Raw genomic sequence first — 27,180 nt, forward strand, 5'->3', positions numbered from 1 at the left:
TAAAAACGGATATATTTATATATTTAATTTAGTTATATTTTTGATATGTAGATTACATTTCTTCCCTCGAAAACTGTTTCTCGAGCGCGTTCTCTCAGCTGCTACTCGATTATAACGTATCACAACACTACGGAGGCCGAGGTGCTTCCTGAGAGTTACATAGAATACAGATTAACATGGCAGAGGTAGAGCTGCATCTTCCTGGAGGCAGAACAGGAAAACAATGTCTGGTTTTATTGAATCTTTTTTCTTTTTTTTTTTGCACTACAAAGGCGTTAGAAGTCAGAAGGCACTTAAGTAAATTGATAATTTGCTGTCAGACTCTGGAAATATTGAATTGAATACGATTGCATCGTATTGCATTGAATCACATTGTGTTGAATGGGAAATCGGATCGTTCTGCATTGTAATAGGGGTGAATTGTATTACATCGCATCGGTAGTCGCTTCATACAGTATGCATCTTTAATGTATTGTATCATTGGATATGCATCAGTATGCGAATCACATCAGCCTCAGTTATGGAGATGCACATCCCTAATATATGATGGTGATTGATGATGGTGCTGGTTGTCTGGAATATCCTGGTCCTGAACCTGCTGCTTCTGGAGAGAAGGGACTGGAACTGTAGGAGCCCGTGATGATGCTTGTTTATCAGAGCAACATTTGTAATAACGCTCCTCTGTGATAAAACTCTCACATTTGGGCAGCAATACACCAATACTACAAAGCCAGTAATCCGTTTGCGTCACTAAGTCACACAATTACATCATGATTACACGTGATATTTCAAAACATGGCATCCAGAAATGCTAAAATGCTGAAATAGAGATGATTTTTCCACACTCAGTATTTTGGGTGAAAGTTTCAGTTTTAGAAACATTCTATTGTACAAGACGGACGATGAGACGAGTCTGATTGTAATTTTTAATGAGGGGATGGGAAGGATGGAGAAAAATGGCATAGACATGTACTTTAGCAGGAAATTGCATTTACATTTAATGCTGTTAGAATGGGCCTAAGTGTGAAGCATCTGGACAAACTGATCAGCTGTGAGGATACAGTTCTGTCTTGATGGGCGTGGTTTACTTCAAATTGTCCCCCCCCCCTTCCCCAGATCCATAAATAATTGTGTGGTCTCTGAATGGTTAAATGGTCATTAAATTTCTGTCTCTGTTGTTATTCAAAAAAAGGTTGCTAGAACCTTCTTGAAGGTTCTTCTCAAGCCCTAAACAGTTCTATATAGTTTTCTTCTTGCACAAATAAATAAATAATTAAATATCTTAATGGAACACTTCCATATTAAACACAGCTTTTTTATTAAAAGTTTAGCTGTAATTATGTACAGAACCCTTGAGGAACCCTCTGTTTTATGAGTGGTGGTCAGAAAGCTGCTGTCTGAGAGGTGTCTGGACAATAGTTTTTTTATTATGTATGAAATTCTATGTTTAAACCATCACTGTTTTTTAATGTAAGGCACAATTACCACTCTGTGTCATAACTACGTATAGAAAAATAATCAAGGTTTTGTGATTTACCATCACTACCTACTGGTACATTCTCTTACACCAAAGCAATATACATTTTACAAATTTACAATTATTTTCAATAAAGAATCATTTTGCTCATTTTTTTACCTCAGATTTGTTGGACCTAAAGACATTCCTGTCCTTTGAGCGCTATTAATTAAAAATTAGACATTTTTAGCGAATGTAATCACTACACTGGCACCTGCAAAAGTCGATTCTAAATACAGAAACTTCTCCCAAGGCAGTACTGATGTTGTTCAGAAATTATACCACTGATATCTGATACAGTTCTTTAGCTTCTGTGTTAAGATTAATGTGCGAAGCTTAGCTCTTTCATGCTGTTTAGCGCAAGATGGCTGTTGGGGTCACATGGTGCATCGGTCAAACGCTATATATCCTTGTGGATATGCAAAAACAGCATGATGTGGCGCCCAGTTGTCTAAACAAAATAATCTTAGGCTAATGCTAAGTGTTTTACCTAGTAGTTTACCGTAATATGTTTTTATGATTGTGAATAATATTGAATTTTATGTCATAGTTATTGATATGAGATTTTGGCTCATGACAACAATATTGTCGACAGCCGGAAAAGTGTATAAAAACTCTAAACAGTCTGATATTTACCTGATGGACAGAGATGTTTTGGCTTTAACATGGCATCTAGGAAAAGCCGCTAGTCATATTTGAATCCCACAATCGTACTTCAAATATGCAGCGCTGGCATTGCCACTTGGTCTTTATCAAGGCCCTGAAGTACATCGTCTCAGCTTGTGTACTGTCTGGAATCACACCAGGGGTAGAAAGCGACCATCTGTGGACAAACTCACAGCTGGCAAACGTTTAACTATTTGGAAAAATTCCTGTCTTCTGCCTTTTTTGTGTCCTTTCTGCAGTGAAGTGTTGCATTATTTAAAAGGTTTTAAGGTCATACAACAGCTTGAGGCTCAGCAGGACGCCGCAGGAATAATTGGGACTGTTTTTCATCCTCGCTTCTTCTTAAACGTGCTTTTTAAGTCAGGACTTACCTCTGCTTCCTGCAGAACCGTACGAACGGAGGACCTGTGAGTCCCTGGAGACTCTGAGAGGGTCCCCCTTTCAGTCTGCTTTTTCTTTCCCTGAAGCCTAAAGCATCAGATATAAAGAAACCCCTGTGTCTGCATCATCAAAGAGTGGAACTGAAATCATTACGGTGAAGAGAACGATTTTCTATTGTGTATAAACAGAAAGTTTGGCCATATTGTGTTTGGATTAATAGATGGCTCCAGGATGAAGTGTAAAGCGTCCACAACAACTGAACGGCGTGAATGACGGGTTTATCAGTAGTGACTGAGCTGTGTGTGACAGGAGCACTGTGTAAACTGATAAGCTATCCATTAAAATTGAACAACGCTAGTCTGCTAGTCAGAGTCACTTCAAGGTCAGAATTGGATAAGCTAACATCCATAATGGAGGAGATGTATTACCATATCCCACATATTGTCGTTTCAATGTTAAATATTGTAAGCGCTTGCAGTATTCACAAATCTAAATGATGCAAGATCTGCATCAGTCTAGTTCCAAAAATTCGTACTCTGTTTACATCTATTTCTATTCTAACGAATATTACTGAAAGCAGAATTGTACCGTCTGTTTTAGAACTGAATGTCATTCTGGAAATATTTCTGATTCTGCACTGGCAACCAAAAGACTCATGAGATGACTGTGGATGGTGAGGTACTGGGTGAGGACGGGTTCCATTTTGAGTTAGCGATAGGAAGATCGCTCGTTTAGCAAAATTAAGGAATTTCTATTAGTAATTTTTTTCAGTTAAGCAGAATGAATTTAAAGGTTACATATTCAGTAGCCAAACTCCTTCTGACATGTCTACATTTACAAATATTTTATCATATTCCAAAAAAGGAAATATCATGAGAAACAGAACTGGTTCATTACAATTGAATAAAAAAAACTTCTTGTGTAGGAGTCAAACTCACCAAAAGTCAAACTCACCAAAAGTCTCGGTTTGTTGTGAATCACTTAAAAAATTAACACTTCACATCCCTTATAGATAGCAAAACATCATGTGACACCCAACTGCCTAAACAAAATAATCTTTTAAAGCTAAGTAACGCTAAGCAGTTTACTTAGTAGGTTTTGGATTTGTCTAGGATTGTAAATAGTACTGGATTTAAGATTTTAGTTTTCGAATTTGAGATTTAGGCTCATGACAACAATCACAACGACAGCTGGAAATTTTGATGAAATGCATAATTGAGAGAATTGTTAATTTGGTGTTGGTTAAAAGTACTCTACAAATAAAATTAAATCAAAGAATCATAAGAAGTCGTCAATTCAAGTGGCTTTTATTGTCATTTTAACCTTATACAGAACAATACACACTGACACGAAACAATGTCCCTCCAAGGCAGAGGTGCAACATGATTATAGGTTGACTAATTGCGGATTTTACCGATACCGTTAGCTAGGTTGGATCGTACTTGCCAATAACTGATTAATCAACAGATAGTTTTTCAAATTGATACTGAATTAAAAAAAGCACACAAATACTCCATGTAAAATAGTACTGAATATTATTATAAAAATAAAAAACTGAAAATACTGAAAATGAAAATGTGCTCTATGAACTAAATATGAATATATTTATTTTTTAATGAATAGAATTCTATAAATAATACATTGTAAATTGTGATTAAAAAATATAACGCTTTCTGTGCAGTGTGCAATCTCACGTGTAAAAAACAAACAGCACGTGTCGTCAGTGCTTGGCCTGTAAAACACGCTCTTGTAAAGACAGCAGACTTTCTCAGCTGCCTTAGCACCCGGAAAAACTATCAGTGTGGATTTTTGCCGATAGCTAATAGTTCCATCAATAAATTATCGTTAATAAATCAGTCGACCTTTACAAATAATACAACCTAAATACAAACAAGTTAATATAAAACAAACTACAACAAACAGATCTACACACAGGACATTATATACAGTGCAATAACACAATAACACTGTAACAACATAGAACTGACAAGTACACACTGCTAAATATAAGATAACGTGGATAATTGTAGGCAAAAAAATTTTGATAATGCAACAAATACTGTGTGTTAAAGTTTGTTGAAGATTAAGCAACAGTTATTTGTGAAAATAGCGTGTTGTGTTTATGTTTATAATTAAGGGAAGAGAGACATTGATGATCTTCTCAACTGTCTTTACTGCCCGCAATCTGAGAGAGTGTTTAACAAGACAACAGTAAAGGAAGGAAAAAGGTTTTATTTGTAGACTGAAGGTGAGATGGAACTTCTGCTTTAGGTCCTCGAAATTCGTTGTGGTTTGTAGCCGCAGAGCGATGGATTCATAAAAAATTTAAGCAAAATTACATTGCAAATGAGACTTCTTATTTGTGGTGATAAAAGTATTGTTAGCATGTTCATATAACATGGAAACGCCTGCATGCACATGCACTGGTTCATACAGTACTAAAAAAAAATATTATAATTTAAATATTTCTCCACCTTGGAGGGTTTTTTCCCCTTGTGGCCCTTTTCATTTCCTTTCTGCACCTGTGAGCGTCAAGATACATTAATATACCAAATAACACGAATACGGTAATCTCTTAAACCTCCCAGGCGACTTTGTGGCCCGTCATGTCTCTTTCTGTTGAATCGTCATCAAGATGAACATATTCATGAGGTTGAAGTTCACCTTGATGAAAACTAATTTCGTTTTTGCACCGTGAAGCTTTTTATTTTTCGTGCCTAATGAGATTCTAGATTAAAGATGGGCAAACAACCGCAGTGACAGAAGCAATAAGCGAGTGACATTTGATCTGAGTTGAATCGGTTTGGTCCTGATGCTCAACCATGTCCATCAAAACATCTCCAGTTCTTCTTGTTTAGTCATCTTTAACCGAATTTATTATTCAGGCTACATCTACGCTAATCCAGATAAATTTGGATTTGATAAAATCTGCGTCCACAATATCGTATTCAATCGTGTCCCAAAAGTTGCTTATCCACGTGGGAACATCTGAAAATGATACATCCCTGTACTGCGCATGAGCAAAATGTAAGACACTTCAACCCATGTCATTTACTGGCTGAAACGTCACGACAATGACTAAAAATGCTTCATCATTTTCATAGTTCACACTGTGACACAAAAACGGCTATTTGAAATTGATTCACTTTGGAGAGTGTTTTCATTGACTGAAATAGACTGTGTAGTTTCAGTGTGGATGACGGTTCCCTGGTGGTCTAGTAGTTAGTATGCGGCGCTCTTACCGCTGTGGCCGGGGTTCGATTCCCGGTCAGGGAACCAACCCCAGCCATTAGGGTTGCACAAGCCAGTGGGGCTTATAAATGGGGAGGGTTGCGTTAGCAAGCGCATCCAGCGTAAAAACATGTGCCAAATTGAACATGCAGATCATGAATACGGATGATCCACTGTAGCGACCCCTACTGGGAGAAGCCGAAAGAAAGTTAATTTTAGTTTCAGTGTGGATGAAATGCCAAATTTTCGAAAGAATAAATATTAGTTTTGACATGACCCGAAAAATGTATTGAACAATATAAATGACTTAGATAGAAGAATAGAAGAAGATGAACATTTTAGCTACATTTGATCAGACAAATCGTGCCCAAGCTTTCGAACAACAAGCACTCATTCTTTAGCATGGCTCAGGTCTCGGGTCTCACGATCGACAGCCAGATCACGTCTCGGATCACGTCCTGCTTCCCTGGAGTTGTTGTTTCCTGTTTCGGCAAGCTTGTTGTTTTGTGGTTAAAGCTCCTGCCTTGTCTATCAGACTTTATTTGAAGTACTGGAAAGCTGCAGGGTCTCAAGTCCAGAGCAAACTTTTAAATGTTTCTTGTTTTTTTTCCTTGTTGCTGAGTTGATTCTAAAGGGATCGAATGCATGACTTCAAAACCTCTTGCAAATAATTCCTTTCGGTTTTTGCGGCTGTCTGATTCTTAGTGATTTCTGGCCTTGGACGACCTGCATCATAAACACAAACAGCATCGGTGCAGGGCGTTAAGTTGCAGGGTTAGGTGTTGGTTCTGGTGTTTGGTACTCACTGAGTGTACACGGATACACACTGATATTACACATGTTATCAGGTGTACTAATCACCAAGATTTGCACTTACACACTAATAGACTATATGAACAAGAGTATCAGGAAACCAACCATATGGTTCTTCTTCGAACTGTTACCACAAGGTTGGAGGCACACAATTGTTTAGGATGTCTTTGGATGTGGTAGCCTTCTCACCTCACCTACTTCAGCACCTGATGTTTCTAACCCTCTTGTGTTTGAATAAATATCACACATATTTCTACAAGCACACTCCACAATCTAGTGCAGGGGTGGCCAACCAGTCAGAGACCGAGAGCCACATTTTTGACTGTGTTACCACAAAAACCACATCATACACATGGGCACACATGAACATCACCCATCCCTTCATCTTACACACACACACACACACACACACACACACACACACACACACACACACACACACCTCTGTTCAGCCAGATTTATTGTAAATGTCACACACCAACATAATGACAGAAATTGACTCCTACAGTTCTAAGACCACAGGACAGTCATTTTCAACAATGAACATTGTGTGCACTGTCTCACACACACAAACTCTTAGTTTAACCAAGTTCACAAACAAAAATATAATAATTTACAATAGTGTTTTTCTTTTACTATGCATGTTACTTAGTGGGACTTTTGGCATTCCTTGCCTTGAACAATGACCTTCAAATCTGCCTCGTATTCCGTTGTTGCCACTCGAAGCAATTCTTTCACGTGTGTCAGTCAGAACAGATCGATGCTTTGATTTCACGTGTTTCACGGTAGAAAACACAGACTTTGTGTTTTTTTATGTGCGTGTTCACTTCGCTTGAGTTCAATACGGTATTTTCGTCAAATGCGCATGTGCGTGAGATGAATATACCGCAGGGGTGGGCAATTAATTTTTACAAGGGGCCACATGAGAAACCTGAATTGTGTCAGAGGGCCACACCAACGATAATATTTTAGGGATGCACCGAAATGAAAATTCAATTCAAATGGCATTGAAATCCATAATTTTTTGTGTTATGCCTTTTGCCTCGGCACCATCACTGGAAAACTGTCCAGGGCTGAGAATGTCCTCATAAAGCACTCATTTAAACTTTAAGTGTGTGTAAAAAATGTTTACCTAAGCACAGAAAACAATTGTAAGTCCTAAAAGGTCATTTTACTTTCTTGTTTTCACGTGATCACAACTTAATTTTTTTGTAATCTTGTTCTTCCAGCTAGTGAGGACTTATTAATTTTCAAAACAGATGCAATGTAAACATCCCAAACCTCACGTTGATTTAGAATTTTAACAAAAGGTCTACATTATCTTCGTTTAATTTTTGACAGGTTTTCCTTTGGGACACCGCTCACACTCAATGCAGAGATGCAGTCCATATTTGCTGTGGGAAATTAGTAACTTTACGATAGAGATTTCAGATGAGAAACAATCACAACAATCAATATGGGTCTGGTGTAGTATTAAATAAAATGCTGATTGCATTAAAGAATTAGATTCTGTTTTGACAGAAAGGCAGTAAGACAGTCTGGGCGCTGCGATATGAGAGGCAACACGTCTATTGTCCTCTGTTATAATCCCCCTCTCTCTCTATTACATCGTCCCTGCTTCAGGTCCAGGATCAGGGGTCAGGACTTTCAAAACCAGCGAGATGGAGAAAGAGAGAGAGAAAGACAGAGAGAGAGAGAGGGAAAGAGGGAGGGAGGGAGGGAGGGAGAAAGGTCATCTCATCACTAACCTTCGAGGGCAGCGTTCCGCAAACACCCATCCGTTACGGTCATTCCCAAGTCTCTGCTGTGATATTTTCAATATTTCCTGACACACTCTATTAGGCCCTTTAATGTAGTATCATAACAAACGAGGGCGAGATCGGGAAGGCAAGATGCCCATCCGTCAGCGCCGGTGTCAGCAGCGCAGACTCCAGGGTAACTAAGATGGATGACGCGAGGAGCCGCGGCCGCTTCCCGACTGCAGGCCGAGGCCTCGGAGCCGCTGAGCCTCGGGGGCCATGCCGCTTTATTGAAATGACTCAATGTAGATTCAGCAGGAATGAAGGAAGGATATCTATCTATATCAGGGTGGAGCAGACAGGATGCCCCGGGTAAGGGGGTGGAGGTGATCGCTGCAGGATGAGATCCGTGCTGTACTGCACTGCTGAGGAATATTTTGGTGGAAAATAAGTGGAGAATTGGATTTTTTTTGTCCTCCTGCACCATAAGGAGCATTGGGCCTGCAAGGGCCTGATGGCTTACTTGTCATTTCCGTAGCACTTTTTTTACAGGGTCGGGTAGATACCCCAACACCCACCCCTTCTCTTTTTGCAGCCAGGCTTTGGACTGTCAATGGCCGAGTACTTTATCAACATTTTCACATCTGGGCACTCATGGGTGGGTTAACGGCCTTGCTCAAGGGCCCAAGAGAAAGAATAGGATGTGGTGCTCGGAAAGACGGAAAAATGGAAAGACATAGCATTCTTAATTTAGATATCAGTTAAAGATAGATACTGCATGAGGGCAGACTGCTAATTATGTGAATTATTTATATAATTAAATAATGTTGGATGAAAGGAGGAAGCAGGAAGATGGCTGTTTATCATTCTTCTATTTTTTTCTCTGTTTCTGTTTCTGTTTACCTTCTCCTTTTCTGTCTTCCCTATTTTCTTTTATTTCGTCATTCTTTCTTTCTTTCTTTCTTTCTTTCTTTCTTTCTTTCTTTCTTTCTTTCTTTCTTTCTTTCTTTCTTTCCTTCTTTCTTTCTTTCTTTCTTTCTTTCTTTCTTTCTTTCTTTCTTTCTTTCTTTCTTTCTCTTTCTTTCTTTCTTTCTTTCTTTCTTTCTTTCTTTCTTTCTTTCTTTCTTTCTTTCTTTCTTTCTCTCCCTTATCACTTACATTTTCTGCTTGTTTTCTTATCCCTTCCTTCCTTCCTTCCTTCCTTCCTTCCTTCCTTCCTTCCTTCCTTCCTTCTTTGCTTATTCTTACTGCCTTTTATTATTTTCTTTCTTTCTTTCTTTCTTTCTTTCTTTCTTTCTTTCTTTCTTTCTTTCTTTCTTTCTTTCTTACTTTCTTTAATTCATTCATTTCTTTTTGGTCATTCCCTTTTGGCAACTTTTGTACTTCTTTACTTTTTTCCTATCTTAAATTTACATTTACGTTTTTGGCACTTTTCAGACACCCTTAATTAGGGCATCCCTCCTTCCTTCCATGCTTCCTTTTGTCCTTCCTTCGTTCCTTCTTTCTTTCCTTCCTTCCTTCTCTTCTTCCTTCCTTCTTCCTTCCTTCCTTCCTTCCTTTTCTTACTTTCTACAAATATTTGCTGTAACCAAATCACTATTTATATATTCACATATAAAGTTATATTTATCATATGTAAAGATTCGTCTAATCACCTGGTTCCTAATAAGGCAAGTCATTCTTATGTACACAGTTTGTTACACAGTGTATGAGCGAGTGACGAATATAAACACCTCTCGCACAGACGCTTCCCTTCCATTCATACAAATAAGAGGCAGAAACTCATGAAGTTATGCAACATGGGTAATAAGGAATTTGTTTAGAGAAACAGTACAGTTTCTACAGGCACATAAACCTGAGAGAGACAAAGAGAGAGAGAGAGAGAGAGAGAGAGAGAGAGATTGCAGTGAAATAAATGATATGAACAAAAGTTTGTGGACACCAGATAAGATATGTGGTATGTGCTTTTTAAACTTCGTATTCCACATTTACTCCCCATTTGCTGTTAGAATATTCTCTACTTTTCTGTGAAGGTGTTGAAAATTTGTGCTCATTCATTCACAAGGGTGTTGTCAAGTCATGTACTAATGTAGGTGTGGTGAGGAGGCCAGTCAGCGTTCACATTCATTATGTTAGATAGAGTTGGGGACAGTGCTTTAAAGCAGGAGATCTTGCACCCACTTTCAACCCATGTAAAGCATATCTTCATGGAGTACAATAAACATTCAGTACAGGGGTATTGTCATGCCGGAGCAGGTTTGGGTCTCCAGGTTCCAGGAAAAGAAAAATATCATGCTACTACATCCAAAGACGTCTTATACAACTGTGTGAGGAACCACAAGAAGAACCACAAATGGATTTAACCATCAGGTGTCCATAACAATGTAGAATATTGTATGCATAATGTAATAATGTGTGTACAGTGTAATCCCACTTCTACATTACGTAATTCATTATTAATCCAGATTCCTGTAAGAGAATACAACAATCTTGGTAAGGAAAGGACTTTAGCGAATAACTGTAAGGAATGAGCATTAAGAATATTTAACAAATTCTTCAGAAATGTGAGTCATGTGACCACATCTGTGGCCTGTGGCTGACAATCAGAGCTTCTTTAAACAGAAATCACTCCGATTTATCTTCATTAAGGACAGGCGCGTGCTCGGACTTCTTCATTTATTCAAATCGTATACAAATTCCATCTATTTTCAAGGGTCTGTGTATGTCTGTGCATGCAGATTTAACAAAGAACGTCAGGATCTCACCTCGGTCATATTGGCTTGTTTAATGAAACTAGTGATTTCTATTAGTTCAGCGATTTATAGTCAGTCATTAAGTAAGTCCAAAAAAACACCCTATGTTGTGCTCTTACAGAAGAAAATCAGTCGAAGAAAATCAGTCGTGTGATGAACTGGAAGTCATTCACTGAAACAGGATTTGCAAATTGCAAAGTGTTTTTCTGTAATACAGGTAGATTTTGTCCCACTGCATTGTTACTAAACAAAGCAGTGTATATTGAAATGCAGGATAAAATATATTTTTTAATATACATACAATATATACAAGCATAGATGTGTGTTTCAATATTTTACTGCACGATATGAAGACATACTCATGGATTCTCACCTTATACCGTGGTTCTCATTTTAACGTTTTCTTCTGTAGCTCGTCAAACTCACCGAACTTCATCAAAATGACTGTATTCACCATATATATTACAGATGTTCAAAGAAGATATTAAATTTCCAGCAAAATCACAATCTTCACAAGAAAAAAATTCCTAGATGTGGATAGTCACAGAGGTGGTTGGAGGTGGTTTGGTTTTAAAAGGTGAGATGTTGCAGTCTAAAGCAGCTCAACGACCAAGCTGAACATGACATGCTAAACCAGACAGGCTACAATTTAAAAAATTGCACGCAACAAACATTGGCCAATTCCATCGGCAGAGACACTGGTACCTGTTAATTTTTTTTTCAATATCGCACACATAAAAAAATTATATAGTATTAAAAACAGTATTAAATACACAGAATATTTTGGAACTAGAAGTTCCCTGGGATATTGGAAATTGTTTTGAACTAGTGTGACCTCGTTTAAAAAACGTACAATTTATATATATATATATATATATATATATATATATATATATATATATATATATATATATATATATATATATATATATATATATATACATACATATAAGGCAAGTAACAGTACACAAAATTCACGGTTAAATCATCAACATTTAAACAGTTTACAGTTTTATAATAATTTTAAATTAAATTATTAAATAATATATAAAACAATATTTAAAAAAAAATTTAACAGAAAAACATCTAATTAATACAATGCACTTTGTATTATATTGATTAAATAGAGTAATCAGTTGAATTGGCACAAACCAAATTGATTAAATAAAATCAATGTACGAGGACAGTGTGACAGCAGTGAGGTGTGCAGTAGGAATGTCTGCATCAAGGATCGGCTCTAAGCCCCTTCTTTTTTGCAGTGGTGATGGACAGTTTGATGGACAAGGTCAGACAGGAGTCTCTGTGGATTATGATGTTTGCGGATGATATTGTGATTTGTTTTGAGAGTAGGGAGCAGGTTGAGAAGAGCCTGGAGAGGTGGAGGTACACGCTGGAGAGAAGGGAATGAAAGTCAGTAGGAGTAAGACAGAGTACATGTGTGTGAATGAGAGGGAGGGCAGTGGAGGGGTGCGGTTGCAGGGAGAAGAGGTGGAGAAGGTGGAGGAGTTCAGGTACCTGGAGTCAACAGTGCAATGTAATGGAGAGTGTGTTAGAGAAGTGAAGAAAAGAGTGCAGGCAGGGTGGAGTGGGTGGAGAAGAGTGATAGCAGTGATTTGTGATAGAAGGGTATCTGTGAGAGTGAAAGGGAAAGTTTATAGAACTGTGGTGAGACCTGAGATGTTGTATGGATTAGAGACAGTGGCATTGAGCAAAAGACATGAGGTGGAGCTGGAGGTAGCAGAGCTGAAGATGTTGAGATGTTCATTCGGAGTGACGACGATGGACAGGATTAGAAATTAGATTATTAGAAGGACAGCGCATGTAGGACGTTGTTCTGTATGTTTCCAAGTTGAATAATAATAATAATAATAATAATAATAATAATAATAAAATGCTCAAAGTGCGAGACTAAACAAACTTGTGGTCCGCCACTTGAAACGTTCCTGAGGGAAACTCAGATTTTAACTTTGCTCCACACATGAGGAGGATTGCATTCGGTACACATGTACTGAAAGATCTTGGTACAAATACGAATACAAATACATACACATATACACATATATATATATATATATATATATATAGTGTGATGTGAATTAAGGAATTACTTGTGGATGCTGTATGTTACAGGTGGATGTTTCGGGGGGTTGTTTTTGTGCCACATGCGACGGTTATTTGCACATTCTTATTAATTATTCATCAAAACTCCTAACAGTAAACAATGCGCTGTTTTATTCGTGAGCCGCATGTCGTTCTGATTATCGATTACTTCCTGAAAAAAAACTTTCCTTTGTTCTCCTGTACAGCTCCCGAGTCTATTAAATAATAAATCAAACAGCATTGATCCAGAAGCTGCTTCATACCGAGTCCATCATCACTTCCTTTCCTCTCTCGCTCTCATTTCCTCTCTCTCTCTTTTATCACCGCCTTTGTTTAATCACTTCACAGTTGTTTCTCCGACACGAGCAGGAACTTTACAGGATCTACAGGTCCACGTGCTGATGATCTTTACATGAGGTTTGAAAGCTCTGAGGTTGAGAAAGTAAAGTCTCAGAGAGAAGGATGATCTGAAACACAACCTCTCACTCTCCGTCTGCTTTCCACTACAACTCTTCCTCTTAACTTCCTTTCTTACGTCAAGTCTTTAATCTGGACTTTTATTCTTTTAGACTTAAAAGCTTCTTTTTGGACATCCTTCCATCCTTTCTTTCCCTTTCTCTCTTTCTTTATTCATTCCCTCTCTCTTCTTTCTATCATCTATACTTCCTTCTTTCTCTCTCCCACTTCGATCATTTACATTTCCTTCCTTTGTTCTCTCTCTTCCTTCTATCATCTACATTTCCTTTATCCATCAGTTCGTTCTTTCTTTCTTTCTTTCTTTCTTTCTTTCTTTCTTTCTTTCTTTCTTTCTTTCTTTCTTTCTTTCTTTCTTTCTTTCTTTCTTTCTTTAGTAAAATATTTAATTTTATTCTTCCACATTTCAATGCTTTCTATCCTGGTCTTCTTCCTTTCAATCTTTCTTTCTACAGTGAGCTTGTTTGTTTCTTTCATTCTCTTTCTCTCACCCCCTAATTTTATTTCATCCTTTATTCTTTCTATCCTTCTATAGGACTAAACTTTTAGTTTAGTTTTTTCTCCCTCCTTCCTCTTTCCTTTCTTCCCATAATTCTTCTTGACATCAGAACTTCCTTTTAGACATCTACGCTTTTTTCCGATTGAATTTTTTTCTTTCATTCTTCAATCAAGACATTCTTTTCTTCCTTCTGAACTTCCATCATTTCTTCCAGAATTCTTAGGGTTTTTTTGCAAGCTTGCAGAATTCAGCACCTTTTTTCTTCTGAATATTATTTTCTTTCTTCCCAAGTTGTTACATTAATCGGTATGAAGTGTCTTTTTTTTTTTTTTTTGCTTTTGAATTGCAGCAGAAAGAAAGAAATGACAGCCATTTTCTATACTTTCTTCCTTTTTTCATTCCTTTCTGCCTTTTTTTCTACTTAATCTATTTGTCCATCTATCCGTCTGTGCGTCTTTTTACTAGACCGCTATGTTTTTTTAAATATATATTTTCAGGCACAGTTCCTTCCTTTCTTCTTCCCTTTATTATTTCTCTTTTATCCTTTTCATTGCTTTAGCTTCTTATTTTTTTTGTTTCGCTTTTTATTCTTTTTAAACTTCAGGATTTCTACCTGTAATAGTTGCGTAATTACATTGTCACCTCTAAAAAAGGTTTTTTTATATTTATTTATTTTATTTGCGTTTTCAGTCTCAATGTTTTTTTTTTTTGTTTAAGGGTTGAAGAGAGAAAAGTAGTTTAAAAGGAAATCTTCTGAAGATGATTCTTCTGATGATGTTTCTGTCCCTACTCACATCACTGACTGCTAGTTTAGACTTTAAATATCACCTCCTCCTTTATTTTATCCGTTTAGTGCTACATTGCACAGGTTTGAGTGTTTCAGCACTGGAGAGACGCTGAAGGTCAATCACCGTTCATGTGTTTAATCATCTGTCCTCTGTGTGGACGAGCATCCAGATGAATCCACCTCCAGGTTCTGACCTTGTGCTTCCTGTAAACACAGCGATCAGCAGCGAGCCTCCTGACCTTCTGGATGCTGGGGTCACAGAAGGTAACGTTTGATGTGGACCTTCTCAGCTCCACAGGAAGGCCTGAGGTCACTAACGGATGGAAATCACCTCCATGTTTGACCTCTCCTTTCATGTCCTGTCTTTCCTGGGGTGTTATACTGCAGTCTCCTCATCACTCGTCCAAAACACACACACACACACACACACACACACACACACTCCCCTGATGTTTTACTGATAAAATCTGCTTCGTTTCCAAACCTCAAGGACAAATTCAGACTCAAGAAGAGCGTCTCTGTCTCTGTGACAACAAACCGACACTAACACACATCTAAAATATGAACCTGCTTCATCATGTATTCCTCTACTCTCCTTCCTTCCTCCCTCCCTTCACATCAAACACCTATTCTCTCCATCATGTATTCCTCTACTCTCCTTCCTTCCTCCATCATGTATTCCTCTACTCTCCTTCCTTCCTGCCTTTAAACCAAACACCTATTCCTCCATCATGTATTCCTCTACTTTCCTTCCTTCCTCTCTTTCCACTAAACACCTATTCCCTCCATCATGTATTCCTCTACTTTCCTTCCTTCCTGCCTTTAAACCAAACACCTATTCCCTCCATCATGTATTCCTCTACTTTCCTTCCTTCCTCCCTTCACACCAAACACCTATTCCCTCCATCATGTATTCCTCTACTCTCCTTCCTTCCTCCCTTCACACCAAACACCTATTCCTCCATCAAGTAAATGCAAAATTTTATTATAGCGCCACCTACGTTTTGCCTCCAGTTTGTTAACAGTTTGGAGAAGAACCACATATAGCAGGAAATGTCAGATGTCCCAATACTTTTGGAAATATTGTGTGTGTGTGTGTGTGTGTGTGTGTGTGTGTGTGTGTATGTGTGTGTGTGTGTGTGTGTGTGTATGTTTTTTTTTCCATAAATTCCTCCTTATTTAAGACTTTTCATTTCATTCTTCTTTCTTTTCGATTACTTATGCAGTTATCTTTTTTCCATTCTGATTTCCTTTCTTTGTTCCTTTGCTCAACTCATCCATCTTTCTTTCTTTCTTTCTTTCTTTCTTTCTTTCTTTCTTTCTTTCTTTCTTTCTTTCTTTCTTTCTTTCTTGCTTTCTTTCTTTTCAGGTCTTTCTATAGGACTAAAGTTTAAGTTTCATTATTTTACACAAGGTTTTTCTAATTCATCTTCCTTTCTTCCCATTATGTTTTCTTCTTTCTTCCATTTCTTTGCTTCTCTTTTGATCTGTATGCCTTAACACTTCTTCCATTACTTCTTGCCTTCTATATCTTACTTACTCTCAGCCTCTCTCTGTTTTTTTGCTCCTCCTTTCATTCATATGCCTCAAACCTTCTTACATTCTCTCCTTCCTTCCTTCCTTCCTTCCTTCCTTCCTTCCTTCTTTCCTTTTTCCTCCAGTAATTCATTTACTTCTTCTTTCCTTACTTCTTTGTTTTTGAAAGCTAAAGCTACAGGAAGTCAGTGCTGCACTGATCAGACTAAATTTCACTGGTCAGAAAATATTGATTTGTTTTCTGGAGCAGCGACTCCACAGCACCAGTGAAATCGTATTATCACCGTCGTTAATTATTTTAATAGAACAACACTCCATGAAGCTCTTTATTCCTTCCTTATCATATGTTCAGAATGAATTTGTAGCTCATACACGGTTGTGTATTTGTTAGCAGTGAGCAGGACGAGGAAGCCGACGTCCCTGTGCGTAGGAAGTCTCCGAGGAGAGACCCGGCGCTTCGATGACAAGTGCTAGAGCAGAACAATGACAAGTGGCATTTAGGGACAGTGTGTACGGTGCGAGGCGCCGTAATTAACATCGCGTAACCTCCGTGCTTACAAAGCAACTCTTTTAATTACAGTTATGATTGCGGCAGGGTGAAGCCAGCGATCCCTGCTGGAGATAATGAATGCTGGAGCTGCAGTGGCAGCGGCCACATTGTTGTCAGCGTGGACTCCTGACACCGAGGACACAAAGAGACACAAAAGGAACCTCAGGCTGCTTTGTTCCTCTTCCCGCTGATCCAATCACCGCCACCAAATTGCACTTAGACTGCTTTCAAATGAAGGCTGCTCTGGAACACAGCACTGTGTGTACCTTGGAATTGAGCTGTAATGGGAAATGTGGGGCCGTGTGTGTGTGTGTGTGTGTGTGTGTGTGTGTGTGTGTGTGTGTGTCTTGTTACAAAGCACTGCATATTTTTATTTCCACACTCATGTTTTAAAATGAGTCTTAAACACTATTGAAGGACAATATGTGCAGGTGTGTGTGTGTGTGTGTGTGTGTGTGTGTGTGTGCATGTCTGAGTATGTGTGTGTGTGTGTGTGTGTGTGTGTGTGTGTGTGTGTGTGTGTGTCTTGTTACAAAGCACTGCATATTTCCACACTCATGTTTTAAAATGAGTCTTAAACACTATTGAAGGACAATATGTGCAGGTGTGTGTGTGTGTGTGTGTGTGTGTGCATGTCTGAGTATGTGTGTGTGTGTGTGTGTGTGTGTGTGTGTGTGTGTGTGTGTGTGTCTTGTTACAAAGCACTGCATATTTCCACACTCATGTTTTAAAATGAGTCTTAAACACTATTGAAGGACAATATGTGCAGGTGTGTGTGTGTGTGTGTGTGTGTGTGTGTGTGTGTGTGTGTGTGTGTGTGTGTGTAGGTGTGAAAAGTCTTATGGTCAGTTTTCAGCTGTTAATGATCGAGCTGGTACTGTCTGTATGGAATAATAGAAGAAAGAGGAACAAAAGGGTAATGAAGGGAAAATTAATGACAGGAGCAAGAAAAATGAGAGTAAAGGAAATATGAGGGAGGAAGAAAGGAAGAGAAGAAATGAAGGAAGAGAAGACAAAAGCGGGAAGAAAAGAGTGAAGAAAAGAAAGGATAGAAAAGATAAACGAACAAAAGGATTGGTGGGCAAAAAGGAAGGAAGGGAAGAGGAAGGAAGTAAGAAAAATGAAGGAACAAATAAATTAAACAAGAGAAAACAAAAGGACAAAGAAGAGTGTGAAGGAAATGTGAGAAACAAAGAATGGAATGTAAAGTATGAAGAGGAAGAAAGGGATATTGCACATCACAGAAATGATGAAAAGAAGAAGACACAAGAGAGAAGGAAATGAAGTGAAAAATTAACAGAGAAAAGAGTAGAAGAGGATGAAATTCATGGAAAACTCACTTTCATGGAATAAAAGACGAAAGAAAAGTGCGATAGAAAGACTTGGAAGAAAGTGGGGAAGGAGGAGAGAATTAAAAGAAATAAAGAGAAAAGTAAATACAAATTGAAAGAGGAACAACTGAAAATGAAGAATAGAATGGTTGAAGAGGATTGAAAGTTTGAAGAAGACTGAAGAGGAAGGAAGGAGGAATGAACACAAGAAAGGACAGCAGAGAAAGGAAGGAACGATGGATATGAAGGTAAGGATGAGAGGAAAAAGATAGAAGAGAAATAAAATATAAGAGCAAAAGGAACTATATGAGATGAATAAAGAAGAGGAATCAAATATAAAAGAGTAATGAAGGACATGGAAGAATAAAAGATAGAGGAGGAATAAAATATAAAAGCGGAAGGAAGGATATGGGAGGATTAAAAGGCAGAACTGGAAGGAAGAATAGAAGGTCAGTGAAGTGAAGGAGAGGAGGAAAGAAAGGATAACTGTAATAAACGAAAGAAGGAAGTGTATGGGAAAGAAATGATGATAAGAGAGAAGTAGTAACAGATAAAAAGAGGAATAATGCTGTTACAGGGTGAAAAGGTTTCTGTGATCAGTGTGAAGTGTGTAGCGGAAAACTGAGCAGCTGTGAGATTGAGTACACCTTCAATATTTAGATCGAACATCTCACCACCGCCTCACCAAATCAATTGCATGAGTAATTCATGGAGATAAATCTGGAGTTTACCGATGCAACCTTCTGTGTGACTGATCTCCAGATTCTCCTTCTCTCCACCCTGTGTAAACTACCAAACACCAGGACCTAGAGACAAAGCCACTGTTAAGGTGGTGTGAGGATTGAGGCAGTGTCAGAGTTGAGACAATGTGAGATATGAGGCAGTGTTATGATTGAGGTAATGCGAGGATTGAGGCAGTGTGAGGACTGAGAAAAAGTGGTGTGAAGGTTGAAAGAAAGAAAGAAAGAAAGAAAGAAAGAAAGGTTGAGGAAAGAAAAGAAATAATGATAGAGAGAGCAGAAATGAAAGTAATATGATTAGCTCTGATTAGAGTAGAAGAAGGATAAGTGTAAGGCAGAGAATCAGACTGAAGAGACCCGTGTCTGATCTATCGTGGAGACGTGTTGCGGTTTGTCTGAGTGACATCAGACAGGCGATGTGTGGACTTGGATACACATCTGGATACACACCTGGACAAATATGTGTGTTACTGAGTGACACTGAAAGCAGTTTGGGTTTTTATGTTATTTATGTCTGACTTTATTAAATATTTACCTCTTTACCCTCACCCTTACATTCATTCCAGGGATATTCATGTGCAAATGTTTCTTAATATATGTGTGTGTGTGTGTGTGTGTGTGTGTGTGTGTGTGTGTGTGTGTGTGTTTAATGATGTTGTTAACACGTCTACCGTCATCATTCTGAAACAAAGAGAAGAGGAACACAAAAGAGCTCAATTCTCCGTTCTCGCTAACACTCCTCACCACAGTGTAGCGAAATTATTACAGGGATTATTCACATTACAAGTTTCAACCTTTTGGGGGAAAAACATTTAGAAGATACAATAAATGCTATTTTCTTGCCACAGAATAATAACCTCCGCTGTCTAAATCTGAGTGTTGCCATGAGTCTCCCCATTACACAAGGCTCCTTTATCACACGAGTCTCCTGGTTTTTGCTGTTACTCGAGTCTTCCTCATCACCTGAGTCTCACTCGTGGACCAGCATGCCTTTCTTGGCATCTGCCCGCACCCTGTCACCGTTCAAAACCCTTCCACTCTCCTCTGCTTGGTGTCTCTCTCTCTCGCAAGGCTCTTATCTTTCTCCTTTTTATTGGCTTTGTCGGATTGAAACAGAGCGCACTGATTAGTCTCATCAGCTACAGGTGAAGTCTTAGCACTCTTTTCGTCTGGCTCCTATTACAGTCTCCTCTTTCACACGACTCTTCTGGTTTTTGTAGCCAATGAAGTCTTTCTCGAATTCCGAGTCTCCTGTAACAAAGTTTCCCCAATCACTCAAATCTCCTGCTTTTTTGTGGTTACTCAAGTGGTCCTTGTCACCTGGGTTTCCTGTAGCAGAGTCTTCACTATTACACGAGTCTCCTGGTTTTGCGGTCACTCGAGTCTTCCTCGTCACCCGAGTCCTGTCTATCAAAGTTTCCGTTATCTCGCAAGTCTCTTGGTTTCACGGTCGCTGGAGTCTCCATTGTCACCAGCATCTCCCAGTCACTAGAGTTTCCCTTGTCACTCCAGTTTTCCACTTGGGTTTCTCCTGTCCCACATCACTTGAGTCTCCCCATCAGTAATTGGCTATTTATCAGATTGCTTTTAAAAGGTGCTCCAGCTTCCTATTTAACACAATTATCAGATTGTGTCAGTCTCTCAGCCCCATGGACTTCCGATGGACATTCAAAGGAGGCGGCAAATCTTTCAATCCAATAAATCTTCTTTCTCTTAAAAAACTCTTCTTTCATCATTTCAAGCAAATTAAATTTGGGGGAGGAGTGCAATACAGAATTCTAAGCTAGCAGCAGAAATAAAGCATGATAAGAGCTGTAACTATGAGGAGCTCAAATCTGACCACAGGTTTAATCCTCTACTTGGGAAACACTCAGACACACAGAGAGAGAGAGAGAGAGAGAGAGAGAGAGAGAGAGAGAGAGAGAGAGAGAGAGAGAGAGAAAGAAGGCTATAGAGATGGTGTTTCCCTCAGGCGTGATGATAAGAACAGAGATACAGCTGCTACACCTTCCGGCTTAATTCCCAGGAACTCTATTACACAGGAAGTGGAGATTATGTGGGTGGGAATTAGAAGGTAAAGGATCTGACATCAGTTGGACAATGTCATTTTTCATTATAAACTGAAAGCAGCTGAACTGAAAAAATATTATGATCTTTTTTCCATGTTATTTTTTTTTATATACGTTTTAATTTATTACAATATCTTTGTGGACATTGTATGAATCAGTAAGTTCCAAGACTGAGCTTCTTCAGCATGTCTATAAACACCTTTTATTTTATTATATTGTATTCTAATCTTAGGTTTAAATGATAATACCAGAACTTTGAGGGGCTTAGACCAAGACCAAGACCAGCATGTTTTAAAAGCAAGATAAGAGTAACATTTTTAAAACATCCAGTGCTACAGTAACAAAGATCAAATTACTCTTTGCAGCACTGACTGAGTATATCACTTTAAATGCAATCAAGTAAAACACACTGTGTTGTCAATTAATAGTGTGGTAGCATTTTGTCAAGACCAGAGCAGGTCCAGACCAAGATAAGATCAAGACTTTGAGGGGTTTAGACTAAGATCAAGAATTGAGCATTTTGAGACTAGTATAAGACCATAACTTTGAAAGGTTTAAATTAAGACCAGAGCCGTCAAGGGTTTAGACCAAGACCGAGACCAAATCCAGAGCATGTTAAAACCAAGATAAGATCAAGACGTAAAGGGGTTAAGACCGAGGCAAGACTGAAACCAAAGGGTGTCAAGACTAAAATAAGACCACATCAATGAGGGTATAAGAGCAACATAAGACCAGAAGCAGAGCATGTTAAAACCAAAATTAGACCAGGCTTTAAGGAGCTTAGACCAAGACCAAGACTAGAGCATGTTGAGACCAAAATTAGATTTAAATTTTGAGGGGTCTAGACCAAGACCAGGACCTAAGCATGTTCAGACTATGATAAGACAAAGACTTTGAAGGGTATAAACCAAGCCAAGACCAAGTCCAGAACATGTCGAAAGCAAGATAAGACCAAGATTTTGAGGGGTTAAAAGCAATACAGCGCCAAAATCAGGGCATGTTGAAACCAAGATAATACCAAGACCTTTAGGGGGTTAGACCAAGACCAAGACTAGAGCATGTTGAGACCACGATATGACCAAGATTTTGAGGGGTTTGAAGCAATATAAGACCAAGACCAAAGCATGTTGGAACTAAGATAAGACCAAGACCAGAGCATGTTGAGACCAAGATAGGGGTGAGCTTTTTACACATTTCTGACTCTGACTGTTATCGATTAACCATTTGTACTAATTTGAATTTAGAACATTTTACTTCTGATCACATTCATGTTAACACATAAGTCAGACAATGCAGCAGCATTTTGGGACATCCCTGCATTTAGCTGCTAAACATCTCCTTTACAAAAACTTATTTTAAAATCTTATCAAATCTTATATTTCTTTAATTGGTATTATATTGATTATTCTGGAAACTATAACACATTATTAGGACGAGAACATTAATATGACCAATCAGAATCCAGAATTTAACAGCCCTGTGTCTTTTGTGTGTAGATGAATCTGGAAGGAAGTGGATATTAGGGATATCTGGGATGCCAGTTCAGTAAGAATCATGCAGATGACATGGTCACCGGCCTTCATCGTTTTCATCATCACCACCACACTTCTTTGGTCTGTGAAGGGATCGTTGGTTCCAGGTAAGAGTCCTTGCTGTGTTACGTTTTATTGTGAGTAATGGATATTATTATGGATTGAGGTAAATACAGTATATACATTTACAGTTTTATATAATCAGTGTGTACAGTGATCAGTGTTTATTCTTTTCATTATGCTATTTAAGATGTAACTCTGGCTTTTTAAATGTGAACTGTCTGTTTGTGTAGTGGACACCATTTACACACCGGTTATCTCTTAGAACCCATTTAGTTCATTTCCACTCAGGGATGCCAGGTATGTCGCTATTAAACACCTGTGGAACAGAAGCCATTGCAGGAGTTGTTTTCGATGAGTAAGAGCAAAACAAAAATAGCGTCACAGATTTTGGAAAAAGTACATTTCTTGAGCAAAAAGAATACGGTCTTCTCCTTTTTTCTATCCAGATTACATTTCCAAAAGAAATGTCACCCCAGTACAAGAAACTATTCAATTTCTTCCGCTATAGACAAAAGGACAAGGACGCTTATAAAATATTAACTAGGTACAAAATAGGATTATATTGTGCTTATACCAGTGGCAGACCATCCGACTTACGTTTTAATATATTTTTGTCTATAAATGTTTTAAATAATATTTATTCTTTATTCTCTTCATTTAATAGCTTTTCTCTCAGGTGTTTCTATCCAATCAGATTTTAGCCTCCACACCATGTATTGCCGTAAGGCCAGTGGAAATGAACAGGCTCTTGGTACAGTAGATTCAAATCAGTGATGACTGAAATTGTTGCTTTAAACCAAGCAGACTGTGATTTGTTCAATCCAAGGCCCCATAGCCGACGTCCAATCACATTGGCATTTTCATGTCCTCTGATTAGATGCTCTAGTCAGAGCTCGCAACCCGCATCTGTAGCAAACTGCACAAGCTCAATTATATTTGTGTGGATTTAATAGCAGTTTTTGCATCCCATAATGACAGACGTAGGAGAAGAAACTGATTCGGTAACAGATACACTTACAAGACAAACATTGAATGAACCATTTATACTTTTGTGTTTTCTTTCCTGTAGAATTTGCAAAAAACCACACAATTTGCTTTCATTTAAAATCCCCAGGAAAACCATAATGCACGAAAAAAATGCATACAATTTGCATGGCAAACCCGGGGTCATTTTATGAGGTTAATATCGATGCTTCTGCTAGGGATGATGTATGCGGGAGATGCAGTTGTGGCTACAGTGAAAGGAGACGTGTTGAATTGTGTTCATTGTGATTCTTGCTGTAGTAATGACATTCATTCTCACTGTATGAGATTCCTGTCTGTGATGAAGCGCTCTGTTCTACTGTTATACCAAACTGTTACCACAAAGTTTAAGGCACACAATTGTATAGGACCATTAAATTCTCCCTTCACTTGAACCAAACTTGTTCCAGCATAACAATGCCCCTCTCCATCAAGATATGCTTTACATGCTTGGGAGTGGAAGATCTCCTGCTATGGAGCTCAAACCTTATTGGACACCTTTGGGATGAATGTGAATGCTGACTGCACACCAGACTCATCTCACCTGCTGTACATCAGTAACTGACTTTACTTTCATCTTTGTGGTTGAAAAATCTCACACAGATCTCCACAAGCACACGTCAAAATCTAGTAGAGGATCTTCCTAGAACAGTGAAGGTTCTCATAACAGCAAATGGGCAATGAATGTGGAATTAGATGTTCAAAATGATCACATACCAATCTTATGGTCAGGTGTCCACAATCTTTTGTCCATATAGTTAAAAAAAACATATTAGAAGTTTTCCAGCTACAGCATTACATCTGACTGTTACTAATCACTGACACTGAAAACCTGAGATGAGGAAGTATGGATGGTAGAGAAACGTGAAAACCACGTGTACATCTTGTGAAGCGTGTCTCTCGGGATGTACTATGATGTTTCTCCAGCATCATTCAGCTCGGCTGGATTTTCCCCTCTCTGTCAGTTGCTTTAACTTCTCTCACTTCTCTCCTTTATCTTTTTTCTCTTGCTCACCTTTGTTTTCAGTTTTTTCCTCCTGCTTTCTCACAGCCAGGAAACAATTTCCTTGTCTCGAAACGTCTTGTCGTCACGCTTCTCGCTGTGTGTGCGTGATGTTCTTTGTCGAGGTCGAGGCGGGTGCAATTTCAGGCCGAGTATTGTTTCAGCGAATCCGTTTCCCTCGGCATGATGGGATGCCGAGCTGCTTCACCGAAAATAAATCGTATCAGTGTGATGCTCGAAATAGGGACATTGTACAACACCTATTTGTAAAGATGTGAAACTAAATATGGCAAAAGCGTTGAAACGTGCACTTTGCTGCACCTTTATATGTTACTATAAGTTGGGGTAAAATATATTTGATATTAAACATAAATGAGTTTGTTTTACTTGGGTTTTTTTAATGCAGTGAAATTCTTAGCGTGTTCAAATCTCCTAAAAGCCCTGGAAGAAGCCACGCCCACTTCTACATTCCACTACAATCACTGCTCCAAGCGCTTTCAAATGACACTTCTGGATTTACTTCTTATGTCTTTTAGACATTTTACACAGTTAAGTTCTGTTCTGTTTGGGTGATGATGATGATGATGATGATGATGATGATGATGGTGGTGATGGTGGTGATGGTGATGATGATGATGATGATGATGATGATGGTGGTGATGGTGGTGATGATGATATTGGTGACAGCTATGATGATGTAATGGCAGATGAGCTGTATCATCATCTCCTGTAAACATTTACAAACAGTTAAGTTTGAGAGCTGTTCTCTGTTTTAATTATGATGATGATCTTGATGATGATCATGATGACACTGATGATGATGACTGCGATGATCATGAGTATGATGATGATGTAATGGTGGACTAGTTGTGCCGTTATCTTTCCTAAACATTTTCAGTCACAGTTAAGTGTAAAAGCTCTAATCTGTTTTGATGATGATGATGATGATGATGATGACGATGATGATATTGATGGCAATATTGATGATATTGATGATGACAATGTTATTGAGCAGCAGAGTGGTGACCATTTTGACAGCCACGATAGGATTCAATTTAAACAGATTAAGATAGTAATTCTTTTAAGAAATCGAGGGATATTAATGTTCGGCTTGTGAGGTTTTAGTCGTCTGTTGGAAGACTGAATGTTTTTAGTAAACTGTGTTACTCATGATGAAAGACACGTCCCAATATAGTGCCTTTACATTACAGGACAGTATTAAGAACTTTGTTTTTAATTTCCCTGATTGCCAGATATGGCAAAAGAACACAAATTCTTCACTCAAGTTAAAGTAAAGAAGTTTGGGCTATGACATGTACTTAAGTAAAAAATAGCCATTATTACTTCCTGTTTTAGTGTCACGCTGGTAACTGGACCCCACATCATATTAATATAATAATACAAAATAATTCCAATGTTGTTACCTAATGAATGTGTCCAGGCTGAACATCCACCATATAGAACACAAGCAGAGAAAAGGTGATGATCATGTGATCAGGAACGTCTCTAAAGTCTGTTTTAAAAATGTAAGAAGTAGAAAATACAGAATTCAGGAATCAACAACGAGTAACAGTTGCTCATGCATTTAACTTAACTATGAACTGTCTGACAAAATCTACATGACAGGAAAGAGTTCTCCATCCATCCATCCATCCATCCATCCATCCATCCATCCATCCATCCATCCATCCAGCCATCTATCCATTCATCCAACCAACCAACCATCCAACCTTTCTTTCTTTCTTTCTTTCTTTCTTTCTTTCTTTCTTTCTTTCTTTCTTTCTTTCTTTCTTTTGTTCTTTCTTTCTTTATTCTCATCCTCTCAAGTGAAATAAGATGTGATGAGATAAAAGGAAAGATTGCTCAGATGTGAGTGACGATTCCTGGCATCTCAGCGCAAAGCTGGCGCACATCACTCAGTAGGACGTTTCTGTGAGGAAAAAACCCAAAATGGACATTTTAGCAGTACGCTTTCATCGTAAGAGGAACCGATGAAGGATAGTTCAGAAAAAGGGATGCAAATAAGGGTCAGTTACTGGAGAGTTAGGAATAACACGCTGGATTATAAATTAGCCCAGAAATGTCAAGAGAGGATCCACCGATATCGCAACAGAGCAATCCTTATGTCGTGCAACTTCTCATATCACCTGAACATCACGAGTGTTGAATAGATATATAATTTTTTTATAAATAGAAGAAGTGTTTGGAATTTATTCTGCATCCCTGAAGGTTTTTCTGGCTTTCCGCATTTTCATTATCGTTCTGTAGACGGCCTGAGCCAAGATAATCCATCCTCCCATCTCTGCTTTTTATTTTTATTTATTTATTTATTTATTTATTTTTATTTTGTCTCTAGGTAACCTTGCAGTGTCGA

General features: G+C 38.3%; 1 protein-coding gene across 1 annotated transcript in view; it reads left to right on the forward strand.

Moving 5' to 3' along the window:
- The window catches only part of robo1 (roundabout, axon guidance receptor, homolog 1 (Drosophila)), a 285,171-nt gene that overhangs the window by 5,586 nt on the left and 252,405 nt on the right, over positions 1 to 27,180 (forward strand). The window contains 1 exon segment of the mRNA XM_046862548.1: positions 22,682 to 22,824. Coding sequence (XP_046718504.1) covers positions 22,740 to 22,824 — 85 coding nt within the window. The 5' untranslated portion in view covers positions 22,682 to 22,739.

The sequence above is a fragment of the Silurus meridionalis genome, chromosome 12 (genome assembly GCF_014805685.1).
Source record: "Silurus meridionalis isolate SWU-2019-XX chromosome 12, ASM1480568v1, whole genome shotgun sequence".
In the NCBI taxonomy this organism is placed as follows: domain Eukaryota; kingdom Metazoa; phylum Chordata; class Actinopteri; order Siluriformes; family Siluridae; genus Silurus; species Silurus meridionalis.